Source organism: Homalodisca vitripennis, chromosome 1 (genome assembly GCF_021130785.1).
Source record: "Homalodisca vitripennis isolate AUS2020 chromosome 1, UT_GWSS_2.1, whole genome shotgun sequence".
Classification (NCBI taxonomy): Eukaryota; Metazoa; Arthropoda; class Insecta; order Hemiptera; family Cicadellidae; genus Homalodisca; species Homalodisca vitripennis.
This window is the reverse complement of record NC_060207.1, coordinates 245,264,413-245,278,695: the sequence shown is the minus strand read 5'-3', so window position 1 is coordinate 245,278,695 and position 14,283 is coordinate 245,264,413. Positions and strand designations below refer to the sequence as shown.

General features: G+C 32.5%; 1 protein-coding gene across 1 annotated transcript in view; it reads right to left on the bottom strand.

Moving 5' to 3' along the window:
• Positions 1-14,182, bottom strand: part of LOC124353232 (COP1-interactive protein 1-like) — a 31,451-nt gene extending 17,269 nt beyond the window's left edge. Inside the window, exons 1-5 of the mRNA XM_046803143.1 lie at positions 13,972-14,182; positions 12,077-12,180; positions 10,190-10,487; positions 4,321-4,523; positions 1,495-1,682 (exon numbers count right to left, since the gene is read on the bottom strand). Of these exons, the coding sequence (XP_046659099.1) occupies positions 1,495-1,682; positions 4,321-4,523; positions 10,190-10,464 (666 nt within the window). The 5' untranslated portion in view covers positions 10,465-10,487; positions 12,077-12,180; positions 13,972-14,182. The remainder of the gene's footprint in view (positions 1-1,494; positions 1,683-4,320; positions 4,524-10,189; positions 10,488-12,076; positions 12,181-13,971) is intronic.
• Between the last annotated feature and the right edge of the window lie 101 nt (positions 14,183-14,283).

The following is a 14,283-nucleotide window of genomic DNA, read 5'->3' as shown; positions in this document are numbered from 1 at the left end:
TGACACTTCTACACAAAGAGGTCTGAAGAAACCAGTTACAAAATGTTTTAACCATTTCAAATGCATTCAATATGAAATCTGAAATACTGTAATACAGAAGTTTTAAGCAAATACAGCTCTTGTAATTTCTAACCATTTATTTCATGGAATAAGTTGTCAAGTTGAATAAACATTGGTAAAATGAATCTGAGATACATATACAAATTTCCACAAACCCACAATACAAAAACTGAAAAATGCTTGACTAAATATCAACAAAGACACAATATGACACGTTAAAAGATAAGTATTCAAACAATTTGTATTCTTGTACATTTTTTATATCATTTAAGATTTCCTCTGGTCAAATGTTTGTAATGTTAGAAGTAGTAGGCTATGTTAGTAATTAAGTATCATACAGTAATAATAAAATACTGTTTTAGAATTCTCAGGTCATTTACAATAATGTTTGTTCTTGAATGATTTTAAAACTTCGTAAGACTTGCAAGTAGGCTATATAGCGGCTGTACAAGTTAGGAGTGATATGTATCAATGTTACGGAAATAATTGTGAACATGATAACTTTACCATAATTTCTAGCTTCTCTATTCGAAGTAATCTTGGTACTAAGCTGGTATCCGTACACATTGCTTGGATATGTTTGTTAGCTAGTCTCAATCAGTAAAAGTGTTCAAGAAGGAGGCCATTCCAATTCGTGCAAGATTTGTATCTCAAGTATACTTTTTATAAAACTTTTCATATAATATGAAACAAACTTTTATTAATACTAATTTTTAATAACCCTTAAGGTGTTCACAATTTGCAAAAGGAAGTGTTGTATCTCAGTTGCTATGTATCATATGCCAAAACAAAAAATAGTTTTAGAATGCTTAAGTCATTATGAAAAATGTGTATATTTACATGAATTTTTGTGTTACTTGAAGTTTTATGATAAAGGCAATTCACAATTTTAGGAGCCTCCAATAGAACTAAATGGTTATAAGGGAATATGTTTACAAAAATAGTTTCTGATCGATTGTAACTAAATCAAGACCACAATTTCAAAACAAATGTATATAAGGGTTTTTGTCTTGTGGGTTTTCAAGATGGAATTTTTAAATATTTGAAATTGGTAAGAGTATATTTACATGTTAACCTTTAGATTCATCATACAATCAGGGTTGTAAAAATTAACCATCTAAACTAAATAGTTTCACATTTTGAGACGACAGTCACTTGTGAAATCTCCATTTCTTATAAAGTAAGCGGGAATCAATATTTTACTCGAACAGTCGCAAAAGAGACATTTTCACAGAAAGTTGAAAATAAATATTCTGGACTATAATAATAAATATATTTTAATAATAATAATGTAAAAATAATATAATATTCTCCCGTACATTTATTAGAAGAAAAGTAAGAAACCAAATATTGCAATAAAGTTTGCAGATATATCTTTGAATTAAAGACCCTATATTTGTTTGCCCTGATAAATAATGTGATTGTGAAACTTACTTCAGCGACTTGTGAACTGACAACTTCAATTACTTTTGTTTTCTCATCACATTCTTTTTTTATCTCTCTCAACTGCTCCTCCAACTCTCTCTCTCGCTGTGTCCGGAGACTCAGTTGGCTTCTCAACTCATTGTTCATGGCGTCAAACTCTTGTTTCATTTTCTTCCTGTTACCGTCCAAATCCCCAACTGACAAAAAGCATTTAATCGGTGTACAATGAAAATATCTAATGTTTTCTTGTATTAAAGCTAGTGCTATCTCACAGTAAAGAAAAGTTCAATAACAATCACAACAAAAGTCCATTAAGAAATGGAAGTCATCTAAAAATATACTAAATTCAACACAAACAAATTAAAACAAATGATCTTATATTGACAATAAACATTAAAATGTAACTAAATATTCTTTGTAACTACTATATTAACTTCAACACAAACACACACACACACACACACACACACACACACACACACACACACACACACACACACACACACATGAAATATGTAACTTTCAGCTATTTCGAGAATACAGATAAATTTAGAGTGCATTGCCAAGTAAATCTCTATAATTAACACTCATTCCTCTGCCACTCTCTCAGCTTGCAACAGTGCACCCCAAAGTAAACTCTGCAACAATGTCTTCAGCTGAGCCTCGAAACAAGCATTTTTATCAATTTTTTTTATTTTGAATTTACAACTAATTAAACAAAACTTTTCAAGAAAAAGGGATTGGACCCAGGACAGCAACATAGTTTTGAGCTGTGTATATTTTTAAGATTTATCATTAAGGTTGAATTCACTAATACTTTACACCGTGGCACCTTGGGGTGCCTTGGAATCCTGCCAAGGGCGCCGTGATAGAGTGAGAGTGATTGAGAAAATAACATATTGTGTGAAAAAATTTAAATAAATATGTATTATTGACTTTACATAAGACTGGGTTTATAGTGTAATATCAAACTATTTAATTTATTTAATTACCTACAACTATATAAATTACTTTAAATTAAATTTATATTTAAACAGTTAAGCATAAACAAAAGAGATTGCTGTGTCATCGCACAAAGTGTTCTGATGAGAGGCTCGCAGACACACTGACCACTATGTCTTGGAACATCAATGTCCAGGATCGTACAGATGATTTCACACAGAAAAGCCAATAAGCATGACATTGACTGGCAAAAATTTGTTGGAATATGTAGCCTGTGATAGTTGCAGTTCAACGGGCCTTCCAGCTCTGTTCGACAAAAACGACCAGTGCGATTTGGACCCATTATTGCGTGATGCGCAGAGAAGCATTGGCCACTGCACTTCTCAGTAAGGAACTGCATGTTAACATTGTTATCGGTGCAATCAACTGCATAAAAAATACTCCTAAAAGTAAAAATTTTTGAACAAATGTGCAAGGACATGGGATCTGACCACTGTGTGTTTTATTCTATGGCAGTTCTACTTGGTCGTCTCTTGGCAACCCACTTTCTAGGATCCATATCAAATTCATTAATATGTATGTTCTGTCAAAGCTAGCTCTAGCTTTTCTTACTGAATTGTTTGAAAAGTTGTATATACAAAATAAATAATGACAAGAAAAGAACTGGCTAGATGACACTACCTACATTAGATTTCCCGCCTAGAAACAGTTTATTGAAGAGAATTAATTGAATCTGGAAGACAAATTCAACATGTTTTTGCACTATTTAATGTTTAACATAGAAATGCATCTAAACGTTGAAGAGAGTAATCAACTGGTTGATATCTAAACAGATACTTTGTTAAAGACTGGATTTAAAATGAACTCACCCAGGTCTTACAGTAACATAATAATAGTGTTTTCCTTTAAAAATCAGTAATAGTGAACGGTACATAGTTTTAGATAATTTATTAAAAACATATTACTTGAGATTTTTATGATAGCTATTTTACTATAATACGAATACGGGCAGTTATGTTACTGATGTGAATTAATTATTATATGAATTATAAAGTCACAATACTTTATTGTTATCCTCCATCTATATATCTATCCATCCATCTATTCATCCATCCACCCACCCACATCCCACATAATATTTTAAGATGTTTCATTAAAGTTTTACAACATTTTCGTCATGGTTATTAGAAATATAGATCAAACACACCACACCGTATAGAAACAGTTTAAACAACTTTTCTTGGGTAGGGACCCGGTTTTTTATATCGAAGAATGGAATCATCGATACTTAATATTCGCATCTCAAATCCTATACTATCAATCTATATAAAAACCATCTATAGTCCTCAATAACAATCACGTTTTAAATTAAAATATGAATTTAATATTTATAGTGATCAAACAAATTATTATAACCAAAATTAGGAAAACTGAAGACAACCATATTTGCTCCTCTTACAGTCACAGTTGTTTCTTTCCCACAAATGTTGCATAATGGGCTTTTTCGGTCCAACATGTTGAAGCCACGAAAAACATGTTTTATCATCTTTCAAAGCAATGTCGTGTAGTTTTCTAAAATTGACTGCCATTTTTAATAATAAAATGTTACTTATGTAAATTTGTAATGTTACCTTACGTTTATTATTTGAAAGTGTTTACAGCTGTTGATATAGATAATTTAAGTTAATTATTCAAAATAATTAATCAGTATCGATTGATTATATCGATGATTATGATTAAGTAATATCGTTTGCCAATTTTGATATAAAAAACCGGGTCCGCTTATCGTACCCTACCCCTTTTCTTTATGACTATCCTGAAATCATATAATTTCACTACTAGACAGAGTAGGCCTACTAGACTTTAACTTCATATTATATACAGACTACTCACAGACTTTAAGGGTCTGTTGATGTGCATAGTTGTACACATCCTCCAGCTGCTGGCACCCAGAAGCCTCTGAATCTGTCTTCTGTTGTACACACCCAAAGAACTGCTGGATGTCCTCCTTGGCCAACATTATGTGGTTGAGCCACTCAAACCACTTTTCCATGTTCACCTTAAGAGGCTCACTCTTGTCTCTCAGGCTGGAGTATCTGGGCAAAGAATATAACAATAACTCTTTACTGCAAGTAGACAATAAACATTATTGCACCACAAATGTCTATAAAGTTTTTTGCACTATCCTGAGCACCCAATCCATAGGCATTCTACATACATAATCGTCATTCACTCATTAGTCAATAATCACATCTTGTATCAGCCCTATTGTTTTCTATGCCAACAAACTCAGTGATAATTCAAGAACTCTTTCACAGAGCCAAAGGAAATACAAACAGATGTTTCAGACGGGCATTGTGATATGGTTTTTGTGATTTTTTAATGTCAAGAGGCAGCCTGTTCATCAACTTCACTTCAATATAGGATGGCAAAAGCTGAAGTTCTGTGGTGTTAAATATGATAATTATTCCTGCTCTTTGTCTCATACAGATGTATGTTTCTGCCTTGTATTAAACTAACTGTGGTAGAGTGAGCATCCAAGCATCATAAATACATCTAACAAGACCCTCTGTCTTTCAATTCTTAAATCATCTTAACAACTTTTTTTGCCTAAAAACTCTATTTGGATGTATGTGCGGATTGCTCCCAAAATACCCCAGGTGAGGATGTATTAGGCCAAAATATGCCATTCTTGAGATTTCTGAGGAATAATGTCTGGAAACTGAGTGTAAGGCACAATTACCTGTAGAAACTTTTGAACAGATACTCTGTATGAGTTCATTGTCGGTAAATCTGCATGCCTAATAGTTTGATGGAATCTGATTCATCTAAGACTTTGTTACCCATCATGATAGTAGGTTGGTTTTATCTCCCTGTTTTCTAAGACAAAAATTAACAAACTTGAATTTGAACGGTTAGATTTTTAATTTACCTCTAAAAATACTTGTGTAAAAGAAAAAACAGAAAGAAGAGTTTATTTCCTGTCTTTATTGGGTTTTGATAAACAACAGAGTCATGCTATCTGCATACAGAATTACATTGCTGTGAGGGAGCGATGAACTCATTTTGTTTACATAAATAAAAAATATGTAAATTATGAAGAAATAAGGATATTCAATTCCATATATGAATTATTTATTTATTAATCTTTAGGAAAAATTAAAAACTGTTTATTTTCAATAATAAAACATTTGTAGGTTTAAAAGTTTTCTTACCACTGCACTGAAAATAATGTTGATTTAAAAACCTTTTCTCACTAAAGCTTAATATTTTTCATAATGTTTTTAAAACCTATTAATGGCCTTTTTTCAACAAATTTTTAATTACGATACTATTGGATTTTTGTATTAATGCGTCGAACAGTTAAGGCCCATATCGATATTACCCGCAATATCCAAGATTCTCGAGAAAATTGTAACAAGACAAATATTGCAAATTATATGGAAAGAGAAAACATTTTGCCAACAACACAATCTGGTTTTAGGAAAAGCCACAGCACATGCACTGCCCTGGTAAACTTATTCAGTGATCTGATCGATGAAAGAGACCAAGGAAGATATAGCTCAGTTGTAATGCTTGACTATTCACAAGCGTTTGATTCAATAAATCATGAACTGCTGGTGGCGAAGATTCATTATTATGGATTTGGCAAAAGTGTAATAGATTGGGTCAAATCATATCTAGATGATAGGAGCCAGATTACAAAGTTGGGAACTGACGCATCCGCTGTCTTGTTTAAACGTAGAGGTGTACCTCAGGAAAGTTGTCTGGGCCCAATTCTTTTCAACCTGTACACACCAGATTTTCCTTCATGTGTGCAAAACAGTGGAGTACACCTATATGCAGATAACTCACAATTGCACTTGTCATATGCGCCTGGCAACATTGAAGAGGCGTTTCTAAGGATTAACTCTGATCTAGAGAGAATCAGCCAGTGGCCGCATGACCATTGTGGCCTCAAACTCAATGTTAGCAAGTGCACTGTGATTCAACTTGCCCCACACAACCTTGTAGAGGCCCTAAGTGACAGGGGTCTGAGAGTCACGATCGGTGGCGAGAGTTTGGCTGTTTGTGACAGCGTGAAGACTCTCGGCGTAGTGTGGAACTTACGTTCTCCAACCATGTCACTTATACCATCCAGCATGCCATTGGAAGGTTAAGGGGTCTCTACAGGTTTAGGGATCTGCTGACGGAGTCTGCAAGGCTGCAATTAATGCAGGCTTTCGTGTTCTCTGTATTTTACTATTGTTATCCTGCTTATGGCAACAGTATCTCAAAGGGAGACCAGGAGCGAATCCAGAAGCTTCAAAATTCCACAATTCGTTTTGTTTTCAAATTGAAACGCTTTGATCATGTTTCTCCTTATCGAGATGCTGTTGGCCTATTGCCGATAGAAGCTGTTTGCAGGATACAAACCTGTATTTTAATTTACAAGGTTCTGTCTGACGGAGAGCCATGGTACTTAAGCGGGAGGCTCTCATCCCGGGAGGAGGTTTCAAAATACAGAACCCGTCATGTCACGCACTTGCTACACTTTCCAAAAGTGAACCTGGAATTGGGTAGGAGGAGCTTCTCTTACTTCAGTCCATAATTGTACAATGACCTCCCCGAAAACCTCAAACGAGTAAAACTAGATTCATTTAGAATAAAAGTAAAGGATTTTTATAAAAATAGTCATGTAGTTTAAGTTAGTTCATTATTTAGTTACTGTTAAGTTTAGTGTGTAACTTGTTAAATATTGTTTGTTGCACCTATTTTAAATATTTATAATGATTGACCTAAGTTATTCTGAAAAACAGTCTTGTACTGAGAAACACTTGGAAATAAAAGGCATTTTTATTTATTATTATTTATTTATTATCATGCAAAAGAACTGAAAACATTAAAAGAAAACCAATTGTTTCAAAATTATAAAGACCTAAAATTGTTCCTAATTGAAGAAGAAAATGATGTTTGTGGAAATATTCTGAACTTAAGGTTCTCCTACCAGCTGAGGTGGAAACAAGTGTGAACATTTTGAGATTTATTAACTGGATTCAAAACCCATTTCCCAACGTGTTAATTGTGTATAGAATTTTACTGACTATACCTGTTACTGTGGCAAGCACAGAAAGGAGTGCTTGAAACTTATCAAGACATATTTAAGATCGTCCATGGGCCAAGAAAGGCTATCATCCCTGGCGATGTTATTAACTGAATCTGACACGACAGCCAAAATAAATTTTTATGACATTATTGAAGACTTCGCTGGAAAGAAAGCGAGAAAAGTACAGTTCATATAAGGTGAGTCTAAGTTTATAATTCTTTTAATGCAATTTTTAAAATTATCTAACCATGGACTATGGACAGTTGCATTTACAGTATTATTCTTTTATCGATTAGCAAGAACTACCTGTTTTTATTCATTTATATTTAACTCAAATTTTATCAGGATCCTATTGTAAAATTAAGTTAAATTATTTTACAGATGTGAACACTTATTACATAACATCTACCTACCTATGAATACCCTTCAGGCTGATTGCCAAAACATTATAAATGCAGTAATAATATGTGAAAAAATAACAATAATATTTTATAATAATATGTTTGTAATAATAATTGATTATTCATTAAAAACCCTAAAAGAAATATTTAGTTGTTATTCAAATTCATTTATTTTCTGTTAGACCATAATTAATATTTATTTTACATTATTAGGTCTGTAATAACTTTAAGAATAAAATTTATTGTTATTATTCTATGTTATTTTATAAAAACATTCAGTTCTTTTTATAAACCAAAAAAAGACAATAACGACTTAAAATTATACCAACCCGAATAGGAGTTTTGCATGTACACAACTCCTTTTCAGACTGAAAGAGATTAAACTTTTTCTTATTCAAAGTGCTTAAAATGACAACTTTGCAAGTACAATTTTTATAACATTATTTTTATCCATATCCTCAAACCCTCCCCGGTTATTGGTGTTCAAGAAGGCCATGCATTTTTTAAGGACAGCTCTGTATCCACAAGCCATTTTCCCAGCATTGTCTTATGCACATTAACATTATGTGTCTTCAGCACAGCACAAAGTAGATTGAAGAAGTTTGTCCCTGCATATGAAGGTTTCTTTTCTAATAAAACAGTTGTGTGAAATGGAATAATAAACGTCTCTGCGTGTCGTGTGTGCTGTCTATTAAAATCTTTGTTTTGTTTTTTTTTTTTTGGTAAGTCAAGCTTGAAGGCATGTAAACTAACATTAAGGTTTTGTATACAAATCTACCAAAAACATATTCTACAAAAAGGTATGTGTATTACAAATTTGGGTTTTCACGTATTAACGTATATTATTTTTTGAGGCCAAAAACAAAACACTTTTTTAATGTTGCAATTTATTTTAAATGTCTCTTGTGAATATTTTTAAAACAAAATTATTGAGATTGCAATTTAACATCATGTATTTATTTTAATTTTATATTTTATTTAAGTATACATATGACTACTATTAAGTGGCAAACAGTATTTTTATGAATTTTTAAAAATATGCTTGCATTCTACCCAAACTCTGCATGACACAGAGTAGTAAACTACTAGTCAGAGCATTAGACATGCTGTATTGAATAAACTCTGACAATAATAAAATGTCCAATGTACACAAAAAAGGACAATGAAGTGTAGACTTACCACTGTAAAACCAGCCACAACACCCACAACACCATTTTATCATAAAATCACTCAATTAAAAATAAAACAAAATCAGATAGAATGTCTTATCAGGAAAGTAAAATCCATTTGTAGTATAACTTTGCAAAATGTGTTAATACATAGCTCATATTAAAAACTCCTAATGAACACAGGGAGAGTCAGTCAAACTCTGATGAAAAGACAGTTAACCAAAACGGAACTGTAGAATACTTTCTGAATATCTATCTAGCTATAGACTCATCTTGCTTAATCTGGCATTTCCATTGTGCCATAATAATAGTCAACACTGACAAATCCGAACGATTCACATTTGGCAAGAAACAGAATGAAATAAAATCAGTTCCTGATGTGGAGGTTGAACATTGTACCAAATTCCTGGGTTTAACAAACAACAGAGAAATTTCGTGGAAAAAACACACAATACTCTATCTGACAAACTCAATATCAGATTTAAGTTCTGAAGTGAATAAAACATATAAGTGATGAAGCCACCACATAGATCTCTTACCATACATTATTTGAGTCCCTCTTAATATACATCCTTGAAGTACGGGAAGTAACCACAGCACCCAACCTGAAATATACCCTGCTATCTCAGAAGAGAGTATTCCGACTTATCTGGAGAGAAAGTTGCAAGAGAAATTCCTCAAAACTAAATATCTTAACAGTCGTCGCACTGTACATTAAGTTGGTAATTGTCTATGTGAATGGGAAAACCCTTAAAAAGGATCAGACATTCATTGCCATAACATTCCACCACTGTGCATGAAAGAAGCCATCATATGTGGGCAGAATACTCAGCAATCTGCTAGCTGAGGACGTGAGAAGCAAAACAAATGAAAATTTGAGGACACCCCTCAACAGCTGGTTTGTGAAGGACCCCTTGCACTCCTTGAGCGAGTTCCTAAACTGAAGATAAACCCTTGCACTAGGGAGATAACTACTGAATACAAGGTCACCTACTATAATAATAGTACTGTATTATTTGGTCTTACAATAATAAATTTTAATTCATTGATTCAATTTATATTTTACTACATGTCAAGAGGGTTACTATAAAATAAACTTAACTCACTTTGCTAGAAATGCCTCTCTGTTCATCACCTCGGTGTATGTTTTTATTTTTATATGCTCCAGTTCCAGTCGCTGCTTTGAAATATTTTCCTCTTGCTTTGCACACATGTTCTTCAACTCTTGGAGTCCTTGACTTTTCTCCTCAATATCTTGCTCCAGGGTTGCACACTCATGCTCAAGAGTCGCTACTGAATTCTGTATAAGTGATCCGATGCTGAGGTTTTCGTATCCCTCATTCCTGAGGCTTTCACTTTGAGGCGATCTCATTTCCTCCATTGCTGAATGGGCTTTTAGAAAAGCTGAAAAAAGAATGGGTTACTTATTAGACCGAGTTTATCTTGAAGGCATCATGGTGCCCTCATTTGTTGTGTTATTCACTATGTAGAAAAGCTAAGACAATATTGAGTTATATTCCTTGTCCCAGAGAGTATTTATACTACCCTTCATTACCAAATTATGCAGTTCTGTAAAGTCAAAAAAAGCTAATTTTATCACACCTTAAGTTTTAAACATGATTTGGCTCCAAGAAGACACCATACCCTTCGATGATGTATTTTTAAAAAATAATGAGTTTTTAACATTTGTGATCACATTAAATTTTCTAGAACTAAAGGTAAACAGCCAAATGGAAAAATCAAAATTTATTATCTTTTATAGTAAAACTTTATACTTACTGCTCTAATTAATACATTCAGAATATAATATAATAGCTAAAATAGGGATTTTCAACATTGTCTGTCATGAATATGAATAAAAACCAAAGGATAGTAAGATAATAGGTAAAAACAAAACGAGAATTGATAGAATGGCCACTGGTATAAACCAGTGACTAATTCACCTGCCTATCTATCACATGTGTAATGAATATGAGATTTCTGCCCCACATAAATCCTGCAAATCTTACAGCCATCTATTTCATCTGCAAAGTTCATATTGGCTACCTCAAAGAACTATGGTGATGATTTTCATTTGTATCTGAGTCGTAGGCACAAATTAACTAAAATCTCCATACTCTAGTGAACAAGCAGTGTTCAGGACATTTATTAACCTCAAAAACAGAAGACAGTGTGCAAAAAGTAGAAACAATGGTTTGTTCAAACAGGCGAATAACTAGTCGAGAGCTATCGGAAGATCTTAAATCTCGCACAGTTCCATTCAAAGCATTTTAACTGATAATTTGCAAATGAGATGAGTGAGTGCAAAATTAGTTCCTAGACTTTTGAGTGATGAGCAGAAGGAAAATCGTGTGTCAGTCTGCACAGAGTTGAATGATCGTCTTCATGCATATCCGTTTTCATGGCAAAAATTGTAACTGGAGATGAAAGTTGGGTCTATAAATATGACACCAAGACTAAAATTCAGAGTTCCCAATGGAAAACCAGTGCATCTCCTTGCCCTAAAAAGGCAATTAAGTAAAAATCTAACATCAAGGTTATGCTCATTGTTTTTTTGATAGTAAAGGCATAGTGCGATTAGAGTTCGTTCCAAGGGGATCAACTGTAAATTATGAATTTTATAGGGGTGTACTGCAACCTTTGCAAAATGAAAAAGAAAGAAACCAGAAAAATTGGTGAATGGCTTTCTTTTTCATCAACACAGTGCACTGTTTTGCACCTCACTTCTCATTCACGAGTTTTTGGCCAAAAAAAATCTTCCTATCTGTCCACATCCGCCATACTCACCCGATTTAGCACCATGCAACTTCTGGCTCTTCCCAAAAATTAACTGTCCTTAAAGGAAAATGTTTTGACACCATTCCTGTCATTACAAGAGCCATGACCGAGCAAAAAAATAAATATCAATTAGCTACCTATAGTAAATAGTATAAATAACTTTGTATAGGCTATGTTAAAATTGTTTAACCCTTTTAAGCAGAGCCAGTACTCACAGCCTGCAAAGTTCGTTGTCAAAGGAGACGATGCTAGTAGTCTGCACTAGTTTTTCTGAAAAGACTAGAGTACTATCTGTAGTCCTTTTTTTAAATTTTGAGTCCTGAAACATCATAATATCATGATTTTCTGTACTAATGTATACCCTATAACATTTATACAACATATTAATTTATGCAGTCATATTGTAGTACAAGTCATCCATCTAATATCTTTTTCATATCGCACAACAGCTGTTGTATCACGTCACTCCGGCTGTGTCACCATACAAGTGATTGTGTTGTGTATTTTTGTGTAGTTGGTTTTTTTTATTCTTACATTCCAACCAATCAGTAAAAATCATTTTTTGTTCTTATAGCCTAACCAAAATATTAAAACATTTAAAAACAAAAAAGCAAATGAAATATTCTTCTCAATTTTATACTTAATTACATTATTATTAAATAATATTATATTTTATTCAATGTTACTGTAACTGGGTAGGGTACGATAAGCAGACCCGGTTTTTTATATCGAAGAATGTAATTATCGATACCTAATATTTGCATCTCAAATCCTATAGACTATCAATCGATATAAAATTATCTATAGTGCTCAATAACAATTATATGTATTAAATTAAAATATGAATATAATATTTACACTGATGAAACAAATTATAACCAAAATTAGGAAAACTGAAGACGACCATATTTGCTCCTCTCACAGTTACAGTTGTTTCTTTCGCACAAATTTCACATACCGGTAATGGGTTTTTCTGTATGAGTCCAACATGTTGAAGCGACGTTAAACATATCTTATCATCTTTCATCAAAGCAATTTCGTGTAGTATTCTAAAATTTACTGCCATTTTTAATAATCAAATGTTACTTGTGTAAAATTGAAATATTACCTTACGTGTATTATTTGAAAGTGTTTACAGCTCTTGATAAAGGTTACTTAAGTTAATTGTTCAAAATAATTAATCAGTATCGATTGATTATATATCGATGGTTATGATCAAGTAATATCGTTAGCCAATTTCGATATAAAAAACCGGGTCCGCTTATCGTACCCTACCCCTGTAACTAATAGGGTACAAAAATATACATATTTCTTAAAATTTTTATGTAATTATCAAATGTTTACATTCTCCTTAGTTTCCACCTTCTCATCTGCAGAACACCCTTCAGAAGACATTAATAATTATTTCAAAGGTATTTATTAAAAAAATTAAAATGTTTTTTCATTCTAAAAGGGTTAAAAAATAAGATTATTTTCAATAGCCTAGATAATGAGTTTTCCTTTTATGTTGTAAATATGCTTTTAATATAAATTAGTAATTTAGATATTTGCAGTGTTTACAAGCGTTTAAGTAAAGAATGCATATCACGTAAAATAGGCCTGGCATCCTTCAGTAGTATGTACCCCAGCATTCTTCAGTGCAACTAGGCTATTGCTATTTTGGTTGATGATACTAAAAGGGCTAATTAGTACACTAGTACATTTCAGTTTATTTTAACAGCACACAAAACAAATAAAAATTATGATAAATAAAAGAATGTTCCATCCATAATCCATAAGATTTATGGATAGCCTCTCCAGCTGCAATCTGCATATTCATGAACTATGAATGAAATCTCAGGCTATATCCCACTTTACATTTTTATAAGACGAAAGTAATATAAAACCAACAAAGCATTATTATTAACAATTTATTTATGTTTTTAATACTGTTTCACTAAGTATGTCTAATACAAACTTTGATTCTGTTTACATCTCCAGGATAGGTCTTGATTAAATATTTAAACCTCATCTAACAAAAGTAGATTGTCAGCAAATATATTGTTGAGTCTTAATTAGGTGTTACTAATCATGGTTTTATGTTGCCTATTTTAACAAAACAATAAATTACCTTTGAGAACACAATTTTATTTTCTTGATTATAAAAAATGTCAGGAGCAGCATAAAACCAAACAAGGAAGAAAATGCCGGATGTTGTTAACAATCAACCATTTTCACTGCCTTCTTAATTGGCGGGACAGTTTTGTTTTCCAAGTTATATACTTTAATAGATACTCAAGGTTCCAAGTTTAACTCTTTAATAGAATTGATTGTAATCGATGATTTTTATAAAAATTTGTTAAGCAGTCACTAACTGAGATATGTAACAAGACGATTGGATGATACTCAGTCTGAAGCTATGATGTTCACAGCCAATTAAAAA